This window comes from Tupaia chinensis, unplaced genomic scaffold (assembly GCF_000334495.1).
Source record: "Tupaia chinensis unplaced genomic scaffold, TupChi_1.0 Scaffold000078_1, whole genome shotgun sequence".
NCBI lineage: Eukaryota > Metazoa > Chordata > Mammalia > Scandentia > Tupaiidae > Tupaia > Tupaia belangeri.
This window is the reverse complement of record NW_006159539.1, coordinates 9,396,462-9,420,359: the sequence shown is the minus strand read 5'-3', so window position 1 is coordinate 9,420,359 and position 23,898 is coordinate 9,396,462. Positions and strand designations below refer to the sequence as shown.

The 23,898-nt window shown below is 41.1% G+C and overlaps 1 protein-coding gene across 1 annotated transcript in view; it reads right to left on the bottom strand.

The window, feature by feature from the left end:
• Nucleotides 1-23,898, bottom strand: part of MCTP2 (multiple C2 and transmembrane domain containing 2) — a 279,496-nt gene that overhangs the window by 206,288 nt on the left and 49,310 nt on the right. The window contains exons 2-3 of the mRNA XM_006142677.3: nt 15,050-15,583; nt 9-71 (exon numbers count right to left, since the gene is read on the bottom strand). Coding sequence (XP_006142739.1) covers nt 9-71; nt 15,050-15,514 — 528 coding nt within the window. The 5' untranslated portion in view covers nt 15,515-15,583. The remainder of the gene's footprint in view (nt 1-8; nt 72-15,049; nt 15,584-23,898) is intronic.

The following is a 23,898-nucleotide window of genomic DNA, read 5'->3' as shown; positions in this document are numbered from 1 at the left end:
CCACTCACAGATTGTTCTTCAAAATGTTGCGATGTCATAGAGGCATTCAGATCACCACTTCCACACGGCTTCTGTAAATAAAAAGGAAAAAAAAAAAGCTTTAAAAATCAAAAGTGGGACCAGCAGATGGCGTCATGGTTATATGGTTGGACTCCCAACTAGGTGGTCACTGTTTGAGTCCCGTACCCGGCAACTTAAAACTCATGCTGGGTGTGTGTGCATGCGTGCCTAAAATCCTGAGAGGGGAAGGGAGATGGGATTGAGGCATGACCATCCCCTGGCAGGGGCGGGGGGTAGGGTGTGACTTCACTTTTTCACTTTTTGTCCCTGGTTTTCTCTGTCTCTCTGGCAAGCACACATGTCCACACCCTATAGTAAAAATCTCTCTCTCAAAAATAAAACAATCAAAATATAATCAGTCCATAAAGATAGACTCCATCAGGTCTTCCGCTTTGGAAATCTGGTATTTGCATTCCCATTTGCAGGTGAATGGGCTGTCTTCCTCTTTGTGAGGCAAGGACTGGCAATAAGAGGAGGTCTCTGTGACGTGTCTCTGGCTGTGGCCTTGAAGTCATCTGAGTGTAGATAAGGCCAGCGTTGTTCCCTTGCTGGGTCACTTGGGCACCCCTAGTTCATTTGCATGGTTGGATGCAAATAGCTTTGATCCCAAGAAAGGAAATGGAACAGCAGCACCATAGGGCCAGATCCCTCCCTGGACGCGTATGTCTGGCCCCTCAGCTTCCAGAAGTAACTGAGCCACTCAGGCTCCAGAGAACAGAGCATATCAGTCACTACAATGTGTTTCAAAATGAGGCCTTCCTCCATTCAAATGTCACAGGTCTATCAACTGGACAATCATCAATCCCAAACTAGGAAGCTCAAATTCTGAATAAGTTATCTCAGAATGAGTTATGTCTGTTTCCTAACTTAAATATACCTTGTGAACTCAGAAAATGATCCCTCAAGACAATGAATGCAGCCATTAGGAGGAGAGACAGTACATTTTTCATTGTGTCGGCTTGTACATATACAAATAAGAGGCTCCCAAAGGCTCCAAGACTTCATGGGATTTCTGGGATGAAATCTGAGGACAGCCGCCTTTAGGGACAAATGGAGTGATAGGGACTTGAGTGGACCACCCTCCAGCAACTGGGGTATGTTCCTGTCGGCATTGAACATTAGTTAGAGCTGATTTCTCATGTAAAAACATCAAATTTTCTCCTCCAAAGACGGATAGCTACCGCCAAGGTTATGGGCTTGGGTGAAGACAGGAAGCAGGCCTGCAGAGATCGCTTAAGACACCAAGAACCATTCGAGCATCGAGGGGACCCATCACTGATGACGACACTAGTCTTTCTCATCCCCAACCACCATCAAGGGAGTCTTGAGCACAGTTAAAAGACTCTGCTGGATCATAGGCTGCCTTCCTAGACACTCTCTCTTCTCCAATGGAACTTCATGCAATGAGCAATTGTTCCACCACCAAAAGGGATAGTGAGGTCTTGTAAGCAAGCAAGGGTTCTCTGGCCCATAACTGCATTCGGTGGTAAGATGGGCTAGAGGGCCAGCAGGTGGCATGGTGGTTAAGGTGCTGGACTCTCACATGGCCAACTGCAGTCTGAGTCCTAGACCCAGTGGCTTGCTCTCTGTCAAGCACATGTGCCCTGTAGCACATTTTTAAAAAATAATAATAAAATTAAATACATAATTCTAAAAAAAAAAAAAAGAAAAAGAAAAGAAAGAAAGAAAAAAGAAGGGTAAATCAGGGCAGACCTGAGCCCTGATCACATGTAGGCTTAGAGCCTAATGGCTGGAAAAAACAGAGACACTACAAGTTTTCAGATCTACGGTTCAACTGCTTCTTCTCCCACTAGCCCCAGGTCTAAAGTTCCTGGACTACAAGTATGTTTTGTCCAGTTCGGTGAACTCACACAGGACCATGATTTCAGACATTTCTGGCTTTTTCTAGGGCTCCAGCACTTCAGTCACTGTATCTACCTGGCCCTGCAAGAACCACCACTACCTAGGCAAGAAAAGAGCCCCGACTCTCAATAAATCTGACTGTGAGATATGAGAAAGGACCTCTCCCTCTGTTTCTTGCTATGTTTGAAAAGACTCTGAGGCAAGCAGGTACCACAGTGGTTAAGGCACTAAACCCCTATGTGGCTGACCATAGTTCAAGTCCCAGACCCTGTGGCTTGACATTCATGGCAGGCGTGTATGCATGCGTGCCCAAAACCCTGAAAGGAGAAGGGAAGAGAAGAAGGGATTGTGACTTGGCCATCCTTCTTGAGGGTGGTGAATTCTCAGTTTTTGTCTTTGTGTCTCTGTCTTTCTGGTGAGTGCACATTTCCTACAGCAAAAGAAATCTCTCTTTAAAAAAAACAAACAAAACAAAAACTCTAAGTTGGGCAGGATTGTCTGGAAACTGCTTTATGGCAAAATCAGAAGCTTACTCAATTCTCCCAATGTCAAACAGACTTCTTTGCATGCTTTTTACACCATACATTATCATTTCCCAGAAACTTGATCAATTTTTACCTGATTTACAATACCAATAACCACTTTATCACACACACAGCCGGCAGGAACCAGCAGTATCAGACACTTTGAGGTCATTAAAAACAAAAGATCTCCCACTGTTAGCTTTAGTTTTATTTAGGGAAATAGTGCCCCACTGAACTAACCAGTCCTGCTTGAAGACAATTCCACACAACTGCCAGGGCTGCAGTCCAAATTTCTGCTTCAACTCTATGTTACTCACCAAGGATGGTATCTAACAAGTTTATCTTCTACTAGGCACTTCAAAAATTACATAAAAAATGTAATGAGGAACCAGCAGCTAGTATAATGGCTATGTCGCTGGACTCCCATGTAGTCGACCGCGGTTCGCATCCTGGACCCGGCAGCTTAAAACTCACACCGGGTGCGTGTGCGCCCAAGACCCCAAGAGGAGAATGGAGGAGAAGGAATTGTGGCGTGGCCATCCCCCCCTGGAGGGTGATTCCTCACTTTCTGTCTCTGTCTGTCTGGCGAGCGCACACGCCCTATGGCAAAAATCTCTCAAAAAAAAAAAAAAAAAAAAAAAACCAGAAAAAAACAAAAGTATAAATTTATCACAATGCAAAAAAATTTGTTTTTGTTTTTGCTTTTTAATTTTGCCAGAGGATGCTTTACAGGGTGTTTGACAGAGAAAGGAAGTGAGAGAAACTACCACCCATGGGTTCTGGTCATGCCCCAATCCCTTCCCCTCCATTTCTTCCTCCTTTGGGGATTTTCGGCATGCACACACATGCACCCAGCATGTTTTTCAGGCTGCTTGATCTGAGACTTGAACTGTTCAGTCATCCAGTCACCTTAACCACTATACTACCAGCTGGCCCCAGATTTTTTTATTATTGTTATTACATAGGACATTTTTTCCAGCAGCTTTTTGAAGGTCCTCTCAGTTTCCAGTGGAGAAGTGAATGAATGGAAGCTTAAATCACATCGTCTCTTGGCCCACGTACCCTCTAGGTTCTCCCAAATTGTCCTCACTGTACTTAATGATGACATTAATTAAATAACAAGATAAGTCCACATAAGTATTCCCATTCACGTGCGATCAAGAATGAACAGAGCATTTATTCCAATACGTAATAAGACTTCCACTTATAACAACGTGGAAATTAAACATGAGGAACGACGTTAATTCAACATTATGGCTGGTTTTACTCATAGAAAAGTCACCGAACTAAAAGTTATGGTTCCCACAGCCACTGTAACTGTCACACACCATATATATACACCAAAGCAGCAAAGTGATTACCATAAAGAACGGCAGAATGTTCCATATGCACAGAATGACCAAGTTACAACCGCTGGGGGACACATAACTTGGAATACCCCTACACTCTTACACAGCACCCCAGCTATTAGCTCCTGAGCAGAAGCTGTATTGTTTCACCTTCTTTGTAAGCCTAGTAACTATAAAAACAAATCCATTTTTCATTAAAGGGACATTTATATTGTCAGGAATACCACTATCATTAGAATATTATTTAAAAATGCTTTCAGTAAGCATAATAAGCACTCTGGTTTTTTGTTTGTTTTTGTTGTATTTCTTTTTATAAAGATGAGCACAGGGCCAGTAGGTGACATGGAGGTTAAGACATTAGATTCCCACATGGCCAGTTCATGGTTTGAATCCAGGACCTGGTGGCTGGACAATAATGCTAGTCATGTGTGCATGTCCAAAATCCCAAGAAGAGGATAGAAGAGAAGGGACTGTGGCATGACCATCCATCCTGGAAGATGATTTCACACTCTCTCTCTCTCTCTCTCTCTCTCTTTGTCTATAGATCTCTCTGATGAGTGCATGTCATCTATAGCCAAAAAAAAAATAGATAAAGATGAGGATGATGGTGGTAAAATTAGCATTTTGTCTGTACATTACTAATTTTTTTTTTTTGAGAGAGAGATTTTTGCTATGGGGCGCATGTACTTGCCAGAGAGACAGACAGAAAGCGAGAAATTACCCCCTAGAGGCAATAGCCATGACGCAGTCGGGTTTTCCTCCAGTCTCCTCTTGGGATTTTGGGCATGCACACACATGCACCTGGTATGATTTTCAGCCTCCAAGTCTGGGACTCAAACTGTAGTCAACTATATGGGAGTCTAGCGATATAACCATTACCCCATCTGCTGGTCCCCATGGCTGATTTTTAACATGTATATTTGTACAACTTCTACCATCATCAAAATATAGAACTGGTCTTTTACCTTCCAAATAAAACCGTCTGTGTTATCCATTGTGGTCAAATCTCATCCCCAACTCCTAACCTACCTATGGCAATCACTGTTTTCATTACATCTTCATTCATAATGTGTTTTCCTTATACAATTTTTTCTAGAATATTCTATCAATGGAATCACACAGTGTGCAAATTTTTAAAACTGGCATATTTAATTCAGCCTAATGCCTCTGAAATCCATCCATATAGTTGTCTGTATCATTCCTTTTCATTAAATAACAATCCATCTTATAATTGGGCTATACATCATTGGTCCACTACGCATTGGTTTTAATCATTTCAAGTTAATTATTTTCAGGGACTTTCTCAGGAGAAGCAAAGTAATTTTGAGTATCATCAAAGTCTGTAAATCTCAATATGACAAAACTGTCTAATTACACACAGGCATTCAAAAATACGGCATTAACATCTTACACCTTGGGATGAACATTAGTCTGAGGTTAATCCCCCTATGACCCTCATCACTGCCTTTAGGTGTTTATTGGGGGATGTGTGTTTTAAGTTTATTTCATGAGAGAAAGACAGAGACACAGGCACATTTAATATGGTCCCCATGTCACAATCCGTCCCCAGTCTCAGCTGGCCCAGACCATGGTCATACGCACACTCACCCAGCATGCCCCGGGGGACACTAAGACACAAACCCAAGACCTTTCCCTTGAGGGTCCAGTTGTGCTACCAGTAAGCCACACACCACACGTGTATGTGTGTGTATGTGTGTGCGCACACACATACACACACACACACGTTTTCTAAGACAGTGAGTTTGCTTGGCATTTCTTAGCTACACTTGCATTTATAAAAAGGCAATACGAATGTCATATTCCCTTTCATTGAAGATCCCTTATCTGTAAGAAAGTAAATTTAAAAATTCAGCAGGAGAGGCCAGCAGGTTGCATAGTGGTTAAGTCACTGGAGTCTCACATGGTTGACCACAGTTCAAGTTCTAGACCTGGAAGCTTAGAACTCAAGCTAGGTAACGTGTGTATACGTGCCCAAAATTCTCAAGAGGAGAATGGAAGAGAAGGGGTTGCAGTATGGCCATCCCCCTGGGGATAATTTCTCATTTTCTGTCTGTCTCTCCAGCGAGTGCACATGCCCTATAGCAAATAATAATAATAATAATAATAATAAATTCAGTGGGATATTCAGAGATATTAGAGTGGATAGAACAATTACTTTAGAAAAGAAAATCTTATGTCACTAAGGACCGTGAGGACAAGACACTGATGTGAATAAACAGCATTTCCCATTTTGTATATAGTAGTTGTGATCCTGTACAAATACCACCTCCCATGAAGTACACACAGGAAGTCAAATGATAAACTATGCAAGCTGTCACTCAGTGTTTTAACTTCAGTGGAAGAACACAGAAAGCCACATCCAGAAAAGCTAAATAAGAGTAAAACATCGGCTAAGAATATCAATTGTATCATCTTTGAAAACGACTCTATTAAAGCAAAGGATCTGTATCTCATACTACATATTTGTTCAACTATAATCCCCATCCAGGCTGTTGAGAATATGAGTATGTAAGACACTTATAGTCACAATCACAAAACCCCACATGGCAGACAAAGTGGCAAGATAAGGTTGGAATGACCATTAGAAGCAACTGGACCCAGTGATGGCTTTAAAATAAAAAGGAGTTATAAGACAATCAGAGCTGTCAAAACTGGGAAGCTGGGGTCAGCAGATGGCATAGGGGTTACATCTCTGAACTCCCACATGGCTGACTTTGGATGGAGTCCCAGGTCTGGTGGCTTGAAAAATCCCATCTGGCTCATGTGTGTGCATACCCATGATCCCAGGAGAACGCAGGAGAAAGAACTGCAGTATGGCCAACACCCACATTTCTTGCTTTCTGTCTCTTTGTCTCTGTCTCTGGTGAGCATCCCTGTCCTATAGCAAACGACAACAAAACTTTCCAAAATAGTGTGAGAAGAGGGTGAGAAAGGACAGAGGGTGAGCAAGAGGGATAAAAATAATTCTAGGAACTAGAAATGGAAATTTTTTTATAATATGAATGATTAAGTCATTATGCAGTATATACTGGACTTGTGTCCATGGAAATGTATATATCAGCTGTGTTTGCTATGAAAATATTTAGATTAATTAAGGTCTTTAGTAATTCAATACAATGCGGGGGGAAAACAGTATAGAAAGCAAACATAAATACCAGAGACAGTGTGGGAGGAGAGTGAGAGATGGCAGAGGGTAAGAGATAGGGAATCAAGGATGGGGAGGAAAAAAAAGCAAAACATACAGAAAACAAGAAGTTGAAAATTATTTGCTGACAATAATATGTTTGCTGATGTGCTTGATTGAGACAATTTACAGTGTACTCTGGATGGTAAATCTCATTTTGCATGCTGTAATGATGTACAGTGAATGACTGCAAATAAATTAATTAAAAATAAATAAATAAATAAAAATATATCAAAAAAAAAACTCTCCAAAATAAATAAATAAAGCAGAACCCTGTTCAGAAAATAATCAAGTCTAGGGGCCGGTAGGTGGCATGGTGATTGAGGTGCTAGACTCCCACATGGCTAACCATGGTTTGAGTCCTGGACCTGGTGGCATGCTTTCCATCTCTCTCTTTCACTGGTCAAATTAAAAAATAAATAAAATGCTTAAATTCTTTAAAAAAATAAATAAATAAATAAAAAATAATGAAGTCTATCACATGGCAAGTTGATTCATCTTCAATTTTTGCACTTTTCAGAAGGCAAATTACAGCCCATGAGCCAAATTCAGCTTACCACTTGTCTTTACAAAGAAAGTCTAACAGAAATATGGCCCCATCTATTCATGTATATATTAGCTATGACAGATTTCATGCTACAATACCAGAATTGAATAAAGATCTTATGGTCCACAAAGCCGGACATACCATCTGGCCATTTATTTAAAAAAAGAATTAAAAAAAAAAAAGTTTGCCGGGGTAAGCAAATGACATGGAGGTTAAGGCAGCTAGATTCCATGTACTTGACTGAGCAATTCAAGTCCCACACGCAGCAACTGAGGAAACACAGATTGTATGCACACGTACACCCAAAATCCCAAAAGGAGAACGGAGGAAAAGGGAATACAGAATGGCTGTGCCCCATGAATGACGGGGGGAGGTGCTTTCTTACTTTTCCTCCCTAGGTCTCTGTCTCTCCCCAGCACTCTATAGTAAAACTGTATCTGCCAACCCCTTGTATAATGCTTTAAAACCTTCCTAGCATATTTCATAATATTTGCCCACGGGTCTTCCATAGAGTTTTGTTTTATTTTGCATGTTTATTATCAGGAGACTCTTCTTAAAAATGATTTCTTTATCATTTGCTTAATACTTTCTAATTTAGTAACATCCACTCCCATTAACTTCTTCTTTCTTTTTTGGGGGGGAGGAGGTTTTTGCTATAGGGCACGTGTGCTCGCCAGAAAGGCACAGAGAAACAGAAAGAGAGAAAGTGAGAAATCACCCCCCAGGGGGGATGGCCACGCCACAATCCCTTCTCCTCCATTCTCCTCTCGGGATCTTGGGTACGCATGCACACACGCCTGGCAAGAGTTTAAGCCACCGGGTCCGAGATTCGAACCACAGTCAACTACAAGAGAGTCCAGCGACATAGCCATTATGCAAACTATGGTCCCCCCATTAACTTCTTACAGTGTCCACAGGATGTCATTTCAAAAAAGAAAGAAGACAGACTAGGAGGTTTAATGATCAAAGGAAAGAGAGGCAGGCTATTCCCCAGGGGATCCTGGGTTTGGCCTTCGTGAGTATTGAGGACACGGCACTCCTTTTGTCATACCCAGCTGTTACCAAGAGATTCCCAAACAGCCCATGGCACCTAACACACTGAGGGAGCACCCACGGTCATAGCCAAGACTCCACAGTTACAAAGAGCTGGATCCGAGTCTCACTTCTACTACTTCCTAGCATGATGTCACTAAAAAACTCCCTTAAAATTCAAGTCACGAGAACCTTTCTCCATAGGGAAAAACAAAACAAAACAACTTACGTCATAGGTTGTCAGGAGAAAAATTCATTCATTCAACATCTGTTGGGTCATTGGAAAAGTCAGGACACATTTTTGCATAGAAAAATAGAGAAATACGTCATGACTTTTCCAACGACCCAATATTTGGTTTACTGTATATACAAAGAGTTTGTTAGGCCTCTCATACATGGGGTAAACCAACCGGATGTGGTCTGATAATAGGTACACAGTGCTCCATGCAATCCCTCCCACATAATCTCTCAGTAAACGGCATTGGATTATTGTTGCTATTCTAGTATTCTGTATTATTATTATTATTATTTTTATTATAAAAGTGATAGCTATAGGGTCAGCAAGTAGCATGGTAGTTAAGACAGCTAGATCCCACATGGCTGACTACATGGTTGGAATTCCAGATCTGGTGGCTTGGAAAACATACCAGGTGCATGTGCATGCCTGCCTAGAATCCTGGTAGGAAAATGGAGAAGGGTTTGTGGCATGGCCATCCCCTCTGAAGGATTATTTCTCACTTTCCCTCCCTCTATCTCTCTCTCTGCACACACACTATGGATCTAAAAAACAAAAAACAAAGAAAACAAAATAATAGACACGTTTGGGAAGAGTTGAGTAAAACACTCAGTGAAGATGACGAGCATCCCAAATCCCTCCATTAATCCCCACCTCAGTTCTTCACCCACACTTGCTATCAAGAAGTCAGAAGGCTGGCTGGTGAAACCTCAGGACAGCACCATGTCTCTTTCCACACATAGCCAGGCAGAGTGTGCACACTTCCTGCAGAGTTCTCACCCAAAGCAAAGCTCCTGCTCAATGAATTCCCAGTACCTCTAGCAGGCACAGCCTCCACTGCCAATTTACTGCTGAGTCATTCTGTGCTGCCTTTGAGCGACAGCACTGACCCTCGGGCTTCTTTGCACTCTGCTCACTGAGTATACGAGGTAGTTAGTTGTTACAGTCTAATAGAGCTGCCTAGTGAGATGGGAAAAGTGCTATGTGGCACAGCCTTCAGTACTTCTACCATTTCCTGCCACTCCCCTCACCCCCTTCTCTCTGGCTATACTGCTTCCTTACTCTTCCTGAAACACCAGGTATATCCCTACCATCCTGGGTCTGTAGGCTTGCTGTTCTCTCCTTCTGAAATGCTTTGTCTCTGGATAGGCATACAACTTCCTTCCTTGCCTCTTCTACTTTTATTGTGTCAAAAGTTATCTTCTCAGAAAAGAGCTCTCTCAAGCACAGTTTCTGTTGTTGCTGTTGTCATCTGTTTTTTAGTTTTGATATGGGGTGTGTGCACTTGCTGAAGAGAGACAGACAGAGAGAGACAAAGTGAGAAATGACCCCCAAGAGGATGGCCCTTCTCTCTAGATTTTTGGCATGCACACACATGCACCTAGCATGATCTTCAAACCACTGGGTCCAGGACTGGAACCCTGAGATCAGTCACTTGGGATCTAGTACCTTAAAGGCCATATCTCCTGCTGGCTCCTGACCATGCATTTTTTTTTTTGGAGGGCGGGAGATTGTGCTATAGGGCATGTGCGTCACCAGAGAGAGAGAGAGAGAGAGAGAGAGAGAGAGAGACGGAAAGCGAGAAATCACCTCCCTTATGGGAAATGGCTATACCACAATCCCTTCTCCTCCATTCTCCTCTCAGGATTTCAAGCATGCAGGAACACCCATCGTGAGTTTCAAGCTGCCAGGTCTAGGACTCAAACTGTCATCAGCCACGGGGAATCCAGTGCCTTAACCACTATGCAATCCTCTGGCCCCATAAGCACACTTTTACGAAAACACTAATACTTGCAGCTTAGCACACAAGCACCTTTTCTACTTTATTCTTCTCCATAATGATAGATTTCTCTGTATTTATCTGTAGCCTGCCACCCTTCAGATAACCACACCATGAGAGAAGGGACTTTTGTTTGTTCAGACTGAGTACTGTGTGTGTAGTACTTGGATCAGCATCAGCCCATAGTAGATGTTTAACAAATGGGTGAGAAGGGAGGGAACGAGGAAAAAGAAACCCAGTCCAAGAAGGATCCAGAGACATGGGCTTCTCACCTGCCTACCTGACACCAGGATGCAGAGTGAGGATTTCCCAATCAAACAGAAAGGGGAAAAACAACAATACAGCACATAAAGGCTGACAGTCTTGTTTAGTTTTAAAAGCTAGAGGTTGTTTTCTCACCTCTGTGGCTTGTCACTTTGCTTCTCTGTGGTCACTACGCTCGAATCTCTGTGGGTGCTGAGCAGAATTTCTGGAAATATCCCCGTGGGGAAATTCTCTCAACCATTCAGCTCACCCACATAAGCCAGCACCAACGCTGTTTTTTTTTACACCACTGACTGGCAAATGCAACAACTGAGAAAGACATAACCCTTTGTGGAATTACAGGAATGACGGGGAGGAAGTGAGAATAATTCTTCTCCTAGTGATCATTAGTTAATGATTATGACAGAAAGCTGTTCAATCACTGTTAAGTATCCCTGTGTTTAAAAGAGCCACACTAGACATAGAGAAGTACATGTGTTTCTTTAGTGCTAGTTTTTCCCTTCTCCAGTTCTGAGATCTCTCAAGTTGCAGAACTGTACTTCCAAATCTGTCCTGTACACACAGTTTCAGGCACGGGCTTGAGACTCAGATAGTTCTAGGTATATATCCTGACCATGACACTTGCCTGAATTAGGCAAGCCAATAAATCTCCCCAAGCCTGTTTCATGCTTAAACATATACATACTGACATGCATACTCTACTATGGTAGAGATCGAAAGAGTAGAGGATATAAAAGCAGTTAAAATAGTCATGGACGCTGGTGATAGTGTGGACAGAGGCAAGACATTTGTGGGACACAGAAATGGTTAATTACCTGCGGATGATAATGTGTATTATATTCTCAACTGGACTGATCTAAGATGTATTCCATGTTGGGTAAATTCTTCTTACAAGTCAAATGATGTATAGAAATGGAATGTTTAAGATAATAATAATAAAGAATTGAAGAAAGTAATCCCATTTACCATAGCTACAAAAAGTGTAAGATACCGGGAACCAGCAGTTAGCGTAATGGCTATGTTGCTGGACTCCCATGTGGTCGATCACAGTTCACGTCCCAGACCCGGTGGCTTAGAACTCACGCCAGGCACAGGTGTGTGCGTGCCCAAGATCCTGAGAGGAGAATGGAGGAGAAGGGACTGGAGCATGACTATCTCCCCTGGGGGGGTGATTTCTCGTTTTCTGTCTCTATGTCTCTCTCTGTCTGGCGAGCGCACACGCCCTATAGTGAAAACCTCTCACAAAAACAAAAACAAAACAAAAAAGTGTAAGATACCTAGGGATAAATCTAATCAAGGAAGTCAAAGACCTCTATACAAGGCAAACTATGAGAAGCTAAGAAAAAATATGAAAAAGAAAAAAAAAAAAAAAAAAAAAGCCAATAGAAAATGACACGAAAAAAGTGGAAAGACATTCCATATTCCTGGATTGGAAGAATATAATAAAAATGGCAATTCTCCCCAAATTAATCTATATATTTAATGCAATCCCAATCAAATTACCAGAGACAATCTTCACAGATCTAGAAAAGATCATCATGGAATTTGTCTGCAATCATAAGACTTCGTATTGCCAAAGAAATCCTGTCCAAAAGTGGAGTGTGGCATCTCACTCCCTGGCCCCAAAATATATTACCAAGCTGTGATAAACAAAACAGCATGGTATTGGCACAAAAACAGACAAGTGGATCAATGGAACAGAATAGAGACCCTAGAAATAAACCCCCAAACATACAGCCAACTGATTTTTGACAAAGGGTACCAGTCAAGCCAATGTGAAAAAGAAAATCTCATTAGCAAATGGTGCTGGAAAAATTGGGTATCCACCTGCAGCTGGGCCACTATGTTTCAACCTTTAACGGAAAAATTAACCCAAAGTGGATCAAAGAGTTAAACTTAAGACCTTGAACTATAAAACTACTGCAGGAAAGCACTAGGAAAGCTCTGGGAGACATCAGCATAAGCAAAGGTTTCTTTTTTTTTTTCTCTCCTTTTGGAGGGGTTTTTGATACAGGACACGTATGCTCGCCAGGAAGACCAAGAGAGACAGAGAGACAGAAAGTGAGAAATCATCCTCCAGGGGAGATGGTCACACCACAATCCCTTCTCCTCCATTCTCTTCAGAATCCTGGGCACACATGCACATGTGCTCGGTGTGAGTTTAAGCAACCGGGTCCAGGACTTGAACCTCAGTCAACTACATGGGAGTTCAGTGACATAGCCATTCCACTAACTGCTGATCCCAAGACTTCTTAAATAAGACCCCCAAAGCACAGGAAATAATCCCAAAAATAGACAACTGGGAATACATCAGATTATGAAGTTTCTGCATAGCAAGAAGACACAGTAATTAGTGTGAATTGACAGCTTCAGAAGGGGAGAGAATTTTTGTAAACTATGCCTTAGATAAGGGACTGATAACCAAAATACACAGGGAAGTCAAGCAACTTACCCGAGTGGGGAAAATAATAATCAACCCAATTAAAAGATGGGAAAATGAGCTGAACCAACAACTCTGAAAGGAAGACATACAAACAGCTAAAAAGCATATGGGAAAATGCTCAACATTCCTCATCATAAGGGAGATGCAAATCAAAAACACAATGAGATACCATCTAAGTCCAGTCAAAATGGCACAGATTAAATAAACAAAAAAATGGTAAGTGCTGGCGAGGCTGTCATGAAAAGGGAACTCCTACACTGTGGGTGGTAACGAATACTAGTTCAGCCACTGTGGAGAACAGCATGGAGGGTCCTCAAAGATCTACAAATGTAACTACCATATGATCCAGCAATTGTGCTCCTGGGTCTTTGCCCAAAGGATAGGAGAACGCTCAGATGGAAAAGTGCTGGCATTACCTTTGTTTATTGTGTCATTATTCACAATTGCTATGACATGGAACCAACCCAGAGGTCCACAGACAGATTAATGGATTGAAAAACGTATGGAAGTGTAGTACATATACTCTATGGAATACAGCCATAAAAAAACCAGCAAGACCCTGGTATTTGATAAAAACAAAATGGACAAATATGAAGATTTATGGCTGAGTGAAGCATGCCAGACTATGAAAGGGAGGAACTGAATATCTCCACTTGGAATATACCACCTGTCTGCACGCTACGGTGGAAACTGAAAGAGTAGAGCATACAGAAGCATGGAAAATGGTTACGAATTCTGGAGACAGTGTGGGAAGAGGGTGGGTGAAGGGGAGGATGTGAGGAAAGGAATTAAGTAGAAAAATAGAGAGGCAAGACATTTATGGGACACTGAAACGGATGATTATCTTGATAACATGTATGATATCTTCAACTGGACTGGTGTGAAGTGTATTCATGGTGGGTAATTCATTTTACAAGCTGTTGTGATGTACAGTGATTGAATGTATAGAACAATGGGGTCAGCAGGTGACGTGGTAGTTAAGGGCACTGAACTCCCACATGGTCGACTGTGGTTCAAGTCCCAAACCTGGCAGCTTGCTTTCTCACTTTCATTCTCTATCTCGCTCTGTCCCTCTCTCGTCACATTAAAAATAAATAAATGTTAAATAATTATTTTAAAATAATTAATAAAAATAAATTTTAAAAATAACCAAGTCAAAAGGAGTTTGCTTTGGTTTTCATATAGTTTTTCCTTTTCTTAGGGAATGCACATGAAGTTGCTCACAGGTGTGTGCTCACAAGCACACATACATGCTCACACATATGTGAAATTGGAGAAAATCTAAACCCTTAAGCTATCAAAAGGAGATAGTCATTCAAATGTTTCTCAGGGATAATGATATGCACAATTTGTCCACAGGCATGACTGGGCAAAGGTATAGGAAGAGAAGCAGACATACACTTAAAAACTTAGAGAAATGGTTTTGCTCCTACATTGTTTTTTTTTTTTTTTTTGCCAAAAAATGGAAAACAGAAAACTCATCCAATAGGGCTCTTAATGCCTTAAAGTATCCTAGAAAGATTCTTTGTAATTGTTTTAAAATACACAGAGCGGAGGTCAAGCCTAAAACGAATAGGAACACTGGGTACAATCAATAGTACATTAATTTAAAATCTTGCAAACGATATTTCTCCCCATCTAAGTTCACCACAAAAATAACTCCCAACCAAGTGTTCCAAGGGCATTCAACACACTTGGGGGAAAAAAAAAAAATTAGGAAGTGGGAAGTACCCAGCACTGGTCTCACCTCTGGCTCTTCTGGCACATCACCTCCAAAGGGAGTTTTCTGAAAATTGAAGATGCCATTGCTGGCCACCTGCCTCTCTTCGGCGGGAGAGACATAGATCTCCTCTGAGTCCGTTTCTGCTGCATGTAGGTGGCTTGCTTCTTCTTGGCTCCAATCCAGTTCTTCTTCAGACTGTTTCAAGGAGCTACTGCTGCTCTTAGGGAAAATTCCTGCAGTGGAGAGGCTGCTGGGCACTGAGGTATAGGACGACTGGGGTCCGGAGTAAGGTCGACCCTCTGGGACTAAGGTCTCAGCCTCGAGGAGGTCGGGTACGGAAAGGCTGAGGCGGCGGTCCAGGTGGTGCCTAGCCCTTAAGTCAAGTGGTTTGTTCGAGTTCTTCTTCAACTTCTTCTTGCTCAAGTTGATTAACAATGGCCGGGTCCGCTGTTTCAATGAGCCCCACACCGATGGCTTATCCAGATCCATAGCTTCATGAGGCCCAAGGAACCACTTCTCAGACAAGGGCGCCTCTACTGAGGACAAATCCCGTGACTCCTAGAAAATACAACATAGGGAGAGAAGGCATGGGTCTCCATGTGGTGACAGGGCACACAGACATGGGAAAGTGTCTTGAAAATCTTGTACTTTCCATTAGGTGACTGAGATTGCTAATATGTGATTGGTAACTTCCACAAATACTAGGAGGTCTATTCTGTTTTTTTGTTTTTTTTGTAAGAATTATTTTTGGACCAGCAGGTGGTATGGTGGTTAAGGCACTGGACACTCCCACATGGCTGACCACGGTTCAAGTCCCAGACCCGGTGGCTTGTTTTGTCACCTCTCCTCTTTCTCTCTCTGTGTCTTTCTCTGTCAAACTGAAAATAAATGAATGAGTAAATAACATTTAATAAATAAGTGAATGAATAAATAACATTTAAAAAAAAAAAAGAATTATTTTGGGGACCAGCAGTTAGCATAATGGCTATGTCACTGAATTCCCATGTAGTCGACTGCAGTTCGAGTACTGGACCCAGTGGCTTAAACTCACACTGGGCCTATGTGCATGCATGCCCAAGATCCCGAGAGGAGAATGGAGGGGGTGATTTCTCACTTTCTGGCTCTGTCTCTCTGTCTTTCTGGAGAACACATGCACCCTATAGCAAAAACCTCTCCCCCCCTTACAAAAAAAGAATTATTTTTATTTATTCATTCATTCATTTTTTTTGTTTTTAATTTGACCAGAGAGGGACAGAGTAGGGTTGGGAGAGTCAAGTGAGAAAGCAAGCAGCCAGGTTCAGGACACGAACCACAATCAACCATGTGGGAGTCCAGAGTCCTTACTCAGCATGTCACCTGCCAGCCCCAGGAGATGCACAACCTTAGACAACACAATTCTTCAGAATTTTATAATGTCGGTTATAGAAATAGTGAACCAAAGAGGATGACAAGTGTAACACAAAATTGCATCAAGAGGAGACAACTTTTGTATTTCCTCTTCAGGAAAATCAAAGCTGAAGTCATTTATTGGAACAATAATGGCAGCTTTTGATGAGGATGGTCAAGGGCTGGAAGGAGAGGGATATTTCTTCTCTAATCCAGGGTCAGTTGCTAAACATTTCAGAGTCTGAGAGCTGATCTACATGCACTCAACTCAGTTGCAAGTATTCGATTTTGCTGTTGTGTCACCAAAGGACACATAAACAATTTGTAAATGAAAGAATATGGCTGTGTTCTAATAAAAGTTTATTTACAAAAACAGGAAGCAGACTAATTTCTGCAAATAAAGTTTTATTAGAACTTTTGCTCTGCAAGAGACACCAAGAAGAGCACAAGACAGGGACCACTAGATGGTATAATGGTTCCATCTCTGGACTCCCACATGGCTTACCATGGTTCAAGCCCCAGACTTGGAAGCTTGAACCTCATGCTGGGTGCATGTGTGTGCATGCCCAAAATCCTGAGAGGATAATAGAAGGGGTGTTACTTTCTCTCTCTTCAGTAAGCACACACGCCCTATAGCAAAATCCTCTTAAAAAAAAAAAAAAGGAGCATAAGATATACTCTCATGTCAGAGTATGACATATTTACTCATAAACATCATTTTCAAGAGAGAACTTTACAATCCTGTATCTCAAAAAAAGTTTTTCTCCTGAGCCCTTCTGCTCACCCTTTACTATCCATTCCTGCCTGCCCCTCCCATGTAGTTTATGGTATCTACACTTGCCCTTCCTACTTTTAATAGGTTCAGATCTTGCCATTTCTGCCTTACAGTGCAAATATTCAGCATATATTGGGCAGGGATATTCAGTGTTTGTCTTTTATAGTCTGGCTTACTTCACTTGGCATTACATCTATGGTTATCCATTTTAAGTATCTATTTACCCCTTTAAGGGTATTTTGGATACTTCCAGTTTGGGGCTGCTACGAACACTTATGTACAGGTTTTGTTTTTTTTTTAAATAAACATATATTTCATTTCTCTGGGATAAATGCCCCCCGAGTATAATTGCTGGGTCAAATGGTAAGTAAATGTTTAACTTTATTTTTTTATTATTTATTTATTTATTTAGGAGAGGTTTTTGCTGTAGGGCGCATGCGCTCGCCAGACAGACAGAGAGACAGAAAGCAAGAAATCACCCCCCAGGGGGGATGGCCACGCCACAATCCCTTCTCCTCCATTCTCCTCTTGGGATCTTGGACACACACACACATGCGCTCGGTGTGAGTTTAAGCCACCGGGTCCAGGACTCGAACCGCGGTCGACTGCGAGGGAGTCAAGCGACATAGCCGTTACAACAACTGCTGGTCCCCAGTAAATGTTTAACTTTATAAGGTACTGCCAAACCATTTCCCCTAGTGGTTATGTCATTTTGCAGTCCTATGAACAATTCTGAGAATTCTCAATGCTCTCCTCCTTACCCAGCACTACGTATTTTCAGTTCTTTTAGTTATTCTAATAGGTCTAGAGTGCTATCATGTCAGAGCTTTTAATTTTCATTTTCCTAAAGGCCTGTGATGTTGAAAACCTTTTCGTGCATTTATTTGTTATCTTCATCTCTACACTAGAGAACTGCCTATGCATGACCATTATCCTTTTTTTTTAATTGGGGAAAATGGGGTCGTTTTCCTATTGTTGAACTATGAGGGTTCTTTATCTATTTTAGACAAGTCTTTTGTGTCTAAAGACATGATTTACAAATAGTTTTTCCAGTTTGCATCTTGTCTCCTCCTCTTCGTGGTGTCTTTTACAGAACAAAAGTTTTTAATTTTCATGAAAGCCAGCAGTTAGATTTTTTTTATACAACATACTTTCAATGTCACGTCTAAGAACGCTTTGCCTAGGCTCCAGTTAATGAAGAGTTTCGCCCACATTCCCTCCGCAACAGTTTCATAGTTTTATATTTTATGTATAGCTCTATCATTTATCTTGAGGTCCATTCTGTATAAAGTGTTATGCTTATGTCAAGCTTCAATTTTTGCATAAAGACAGTAAGTATTTCCAACACCATTGTTTGAAAAAACTTTCTCTGCTTACTTACGTTTGCACCTTCATCAAAAATTCTGTCATTAGGTAGGTCTATTTCATAATTCCTTATTCCATTTTACTGATTTGTCTATTCAAGACAAATACTCTTAAAATTAGTATGCAAAAAAAAAACCTGCTGAAATATTGATTGGCATTGCATTTCATCTATAGAACTGAGGAGTTCTGGCATATTTACTGCACTGAATCTTTCAATACAAGAACACGACAAGTCCATTTAGGTTTTCTTTGGGTTCTTTCCTCGGCACTCTGGTTTTGGTATACATATCCAGCACAAGCTCTCTTAGATGTGTATGTACTTCATTTTTGTTGATATTTTTGTAATTTTTGTAATTTTTTTTTCTTTTTCTACGTTTTTGCCAGAGAGCACATGTGCTTGTGGGAGACAAACACGGAGAGACAGGAAGAATGTGAGAAATCACCCCCACACACACACACAAAGGAATGGATATGACACAATCCCTTCTCTTTCATTCTCCTTCTGGGATTCTGGGCATGCATGTATAGGTGCTCGGTATAATTTTCAAGCCACCCAGTCCAGGACTAGAACCACGATTGGCTACATGGAAATCCAGTACCTTAACCATCACACCATCCGCTGGCCTTGCAAAAAAAAGTTTTCTGTTTTTTGTTTGTTTGTTTGTCGCAGGCCTTGCAAAAAAAAATTTTCTGTTTTTTGTTTGTTTGTTTGTTTCCAATTGTACACTGCTAGTATAGAGAAATGTGAGTTTTGTACATAACCTTGTATCCTGTAAACCTGCTAAATCCACTTAACGAACCTTGAGCGTTTTTACTCGATTTCCTTGGATCTTCTTTATAGAAAATTATGTTATCTGCAAAGAGGGATATTTATGCTTCTTTTTCATTGCTGTATCTCTTTTTTCTTATCCTATCAAACTGTCTAAGAGCTCAGGTAAGATAATGAACTGCACTAGCCAGAGTGAATGACCTTCTCTCTTAGAGAAGAAACATTTAATCTTTTGCCATTCAGTGTGATGACAGAAACTTATCAATTTTGTTTCTTTTTTCAAAGAACCATTTTGGTTTTATTGATTTTTGTCGTTGTTGTTATTTTACTATTTACTATTTTCAGCATACATTTCTATTTGTCTTTACCATTTATTTTTTTTTTCTTGATTTAAATTTAATGTATTCTTACTTTTTGACTTTCTTAAGGTGATATCTAAATCTGAAGGTGCCTGCACACTAAATCTGGGAAACCACCTATTTTGTATTTCAGAGTTTTTTTGTTGTGTTGTTTTTAAGAGTTTTTTGACTTTGGGTACATGTGCTCGTGAGGGTGGAAGAGGGGGGTGAGGATAGGCACACTGAGAGGGAAAAGTGAGAAATCATCTCCTAGTGGGGCCATTGGCCACACCGCAATCCCTTCCCTTCCTTTTACCTTCCAGGAGCTTGGGCACGCATGCATACATGCCCAGCATGAGTTTCAAGCCATGGGGACCAGAACTGACCATGGTCAGCCATTTGTAAGTCCAGTGACATAACTGCTACCCATATTCTGGCCCTACTTTTTATTTTTTTTGGTGGGGGGAAGGTTTTTGCTACAGGGCGTGTGCGCTCACCAGAAATACAGAGAGAGACAGGGAGACAGAAAGCAAGAAATCACCCTACAGGGGGAATGACCATGCCACAATCCCTTCTCTTCCATTCTCCTCTCTGGACCTTGAGCGCACGTGCGCGCGCGCACACACACACACACACACACACACACACACACATGCCTGATCTGAGTTTAATCCACCGGATCCAGGACTCGTACCGCAGTTGACTACATGGGAGTCCAGCAACATAGCCATTACACCAACTTCTGGTCCCGTGGTCCCACTTATTTTGCACAAAGTTCTTAAGAAAGATTTTTTGCTATAAGCATGTGTACTCACTGAAGAGACAGAGAGAAAATGAGAAATTACTCTCTAGAGGGGATGACGATACCATAACCCCTCCTCCACCTTCCTCTCAGGACTCTGGGCACTACGCACATGTGCCTGGGTCCAGGATGATGGGGTTGACCATGTGGGAGTCAGCACTTTAAGCACTATGCCACCTGCTGGCCCTTGTACATAAACATTTATTGACTATGTCACATTTATTTGTTTACATATTGACCGTGGTTGCTTTTACACTATAATGGCAGCATTTAATAGTTGCAGCAAATACCATATGGAGCACAAAGCCTCCAACTTAACATCCAGCCATTTACAGTTTTCCAATCACCAGCTTGGAGAGCTGCATTGAGTTTTTTTAAAATATGGCTCCATATTACGTGTTTTACAAATTGTGATATGTTTTCTTTTCTTGTTCATTCGGCTCAAAATATTTTCTAACTTACCTTGAAGTCTCCCCTTTGAGCTATAGTTTATTCAAAAGTATACTTTTAATTTCTAAAGATTTGAAGATTTTCCATTCATCTACATTTTCATTTCTACCTTCACTCCATTATGACCAAAAATCATGCTCTATATTAATTTTTTTACATTTATTTATTGTGATTTCCCCCCTAAATTATTTAGTAGTATTATTAGTAGTAGTATTCTTTAATTTGCTATAGGTACATGCGCTCATCAGAGAGAGAGAAAATGAGAAAGCTAGTCACCAGGTCCAGTACTAGAACCATAGTCAACCATGTGGGAGCCCATCACCTTAATCATCATGCCACCTGCTGGTCCCTATTGGTTGTGGTTTTCAAGCTACCAGGTCTGGGACTAGAACCGCGATCAGCCATGTGGGGGATGGCCACACCACAATCCCTTCTCCTCCATTTTCCTCTCAGGATCTTGGGCTTGCACATACATGCACCTGGCTTGAGTTTAAGCCACCGGGTCCGGGATATGAACCACAGTCAACTACATGGGAATCCAGCGACATAGCCATTATGCTAACTGCTGGTCCCAACTATACCTTTTTGGCTAACAATTTTGTGGCTACTCTAGGAGCCGTAACATGTATAGTTCCTATTTCACACTCTATTTAGAATCGGTATTTTACCACTTTAACTGTAACAGAGAAACTAGACAGACTCCAGTTGCTTTCTATTGCTGCAGTAACAACCTTCAAACTTAGCACCTTAACAAGATAAATTCATAATCTGTCTGTTATTTCTACTTGGTGAAGCTATAGCTGAGTGGGAAGACTAGGACTTGGGTTTGATTCATGTTTTCTAAGTCTCTACAAGGGTATTTCAAAAGCTTCATGGAAACATGGAATTACGACTTTATTTTGATGCAAAATACATGTTTAGCCTGTGTACGGCTTTTTCAAAATAAGCCATTTCTCATCAGCTGTTTGAAGATTTCTAGTGTCCTCTCATTATTCTGGAGTGATCATAGAAATGAGTTGTTTCTGGGGGAGAGGGTACACTCACCTCCAGTTCAACAGAATTTTAATTGTGGTGTTCTTTCCTAATTCATCTGTGGTAGTATTGAATTATCAGAGACTTCGACTAGCTTTATCACACATTTTCCAGGTTCATATTGTTTTCAGTAGGTAACAAAGTTATTATGTCTTTACTTCCATCATATATATATATATATATATATATGGTTTCAATTTTGCCAGCGGGCATCTATACTCAAGGGAAGAGAGACATAGAGAAAGCAGCCAAGTGAGAAAGCACCCACTCCCTGCCCTGGGGGATGGTTACACGGCAATCCCTTCTCCATTTCTGTCTCCTTTCAGGATTTTGGTCACATGCAAACACACACACACACACACACACACACACACACATGTTGAGTTTCTCAAGCTGCCAGTCCTGGGCTTGAACCTAAGAATTGGCCATGTGAGATCCAGCCACCTTAACCATCATAACACTGGCCTATCCATCTTTATTCCACCTCATCGAGAACCAAAAAGAACTATTAATAAGCCGCAAACGCATACTGACCATATTTTCACCAAGTATGTGAGTAGGAGAGAACTATTCACAAAAAATTACAAACAAAAATGTAAAAGGATAAAAGTGCACCCAGAAGAAAAATAAGTATTCTGAAAGGTGTGTGTAAAATCTTATATATGGTTGGGCTACGATCTCAAAGCCTGAAAATGCCACTCCTCCAATGAACAATGTATTCTCCAGTGTAATGAAAAAACTGAAAGAATAAATCTAAGAATGCATTAGGTCTGAAGAAAAGGTTGACCAGAAGACCAGCACATGGCATAATGGCTATGTCACTGGACTCCCACATAGTGGACCAGTTTGAGTCGGGGACTTGGTGGCTTAAAACTCACGCTGGGTGTGTGTTGCCTGTGTGCCCAAAATCCTGAGAGGAGAATGGAGGAGAAGGGATTGTGATGTGGTTACCCCCCCCCCCGGCGGCGGTGTTTCATTTTTTTTTTTTTTTTGTTTGCAGAGAGCACACATACCCTATAACAAAAAACCTCTCAAAAATTAAATTAAGTTAAAATTAAAAAAAAAAAAAAAAGAGAGAGAGAGAAAAAGCTGACCAGAGAAATCCAGCTATTGGAATATTAAAATATAGCCAGTTTTCCTCATCACAAGGATATTTAATAGGTTTCATATTCTACCATGACAGATGACAGAAGTCCACATTATTGTCATAAGTGCCCAAAGGGCTCCAACTTCCAACATAAGCCCTGCTCTGCAAAGCCTTAATCGCTGGAAGATGTTTTCACAAAGCAAGATAACTGTGCTATTCTACCTGATGAACTTCAGCTTTCAGTTACTGAACAAAAATAAGCATTCTCCTTCTCCAAACCACTAACAGCAGGACAAGGTCTTTACAGGAAACAGCCCCAAGCCAAGAAGCCTAATGGAACTTTCATTTATTATAGTTTTAAACAGACATCCTCTCCAGCTGGCCGCCAGCACTTGGCCAAATGGAAAAAAAGAACAATAAGCCTTTTAAACACTAACCCCAAAGTTTCTGATTGAACCAGAACCATGACACTATCTGAATAAAAACCACAAGGAAGGAAAGAGCTTCTTAGAATGACAATAGCGTAATTTAAAAAGCATGTTCACGTTATTTTTAACGCTGACTCAAAAGGACTTTTTCGATGTTCTTTCATGTAAATGTGATGAGCAGGGTTTGCTTTCACAATCTCAATATCAACTCAAATGACAGAGCATCAAGTAGTTAGTGACCAAAATGTGTCAGGACTGGGCTATCTTTTTTAGTTAAACATCAAGATATTGTTCTCCTGCCAGTAGAAAGAAAATTCCATATCCTATCATGTTCGAGTGGAAAAAATAATTTAAGTTTAAGTTCAATTCAGTTGAAAATATAGTGCATGCTTTTTTAGTTACATAGCTAAGTACAGGAAATTATCTCTATCATGTTCTCTC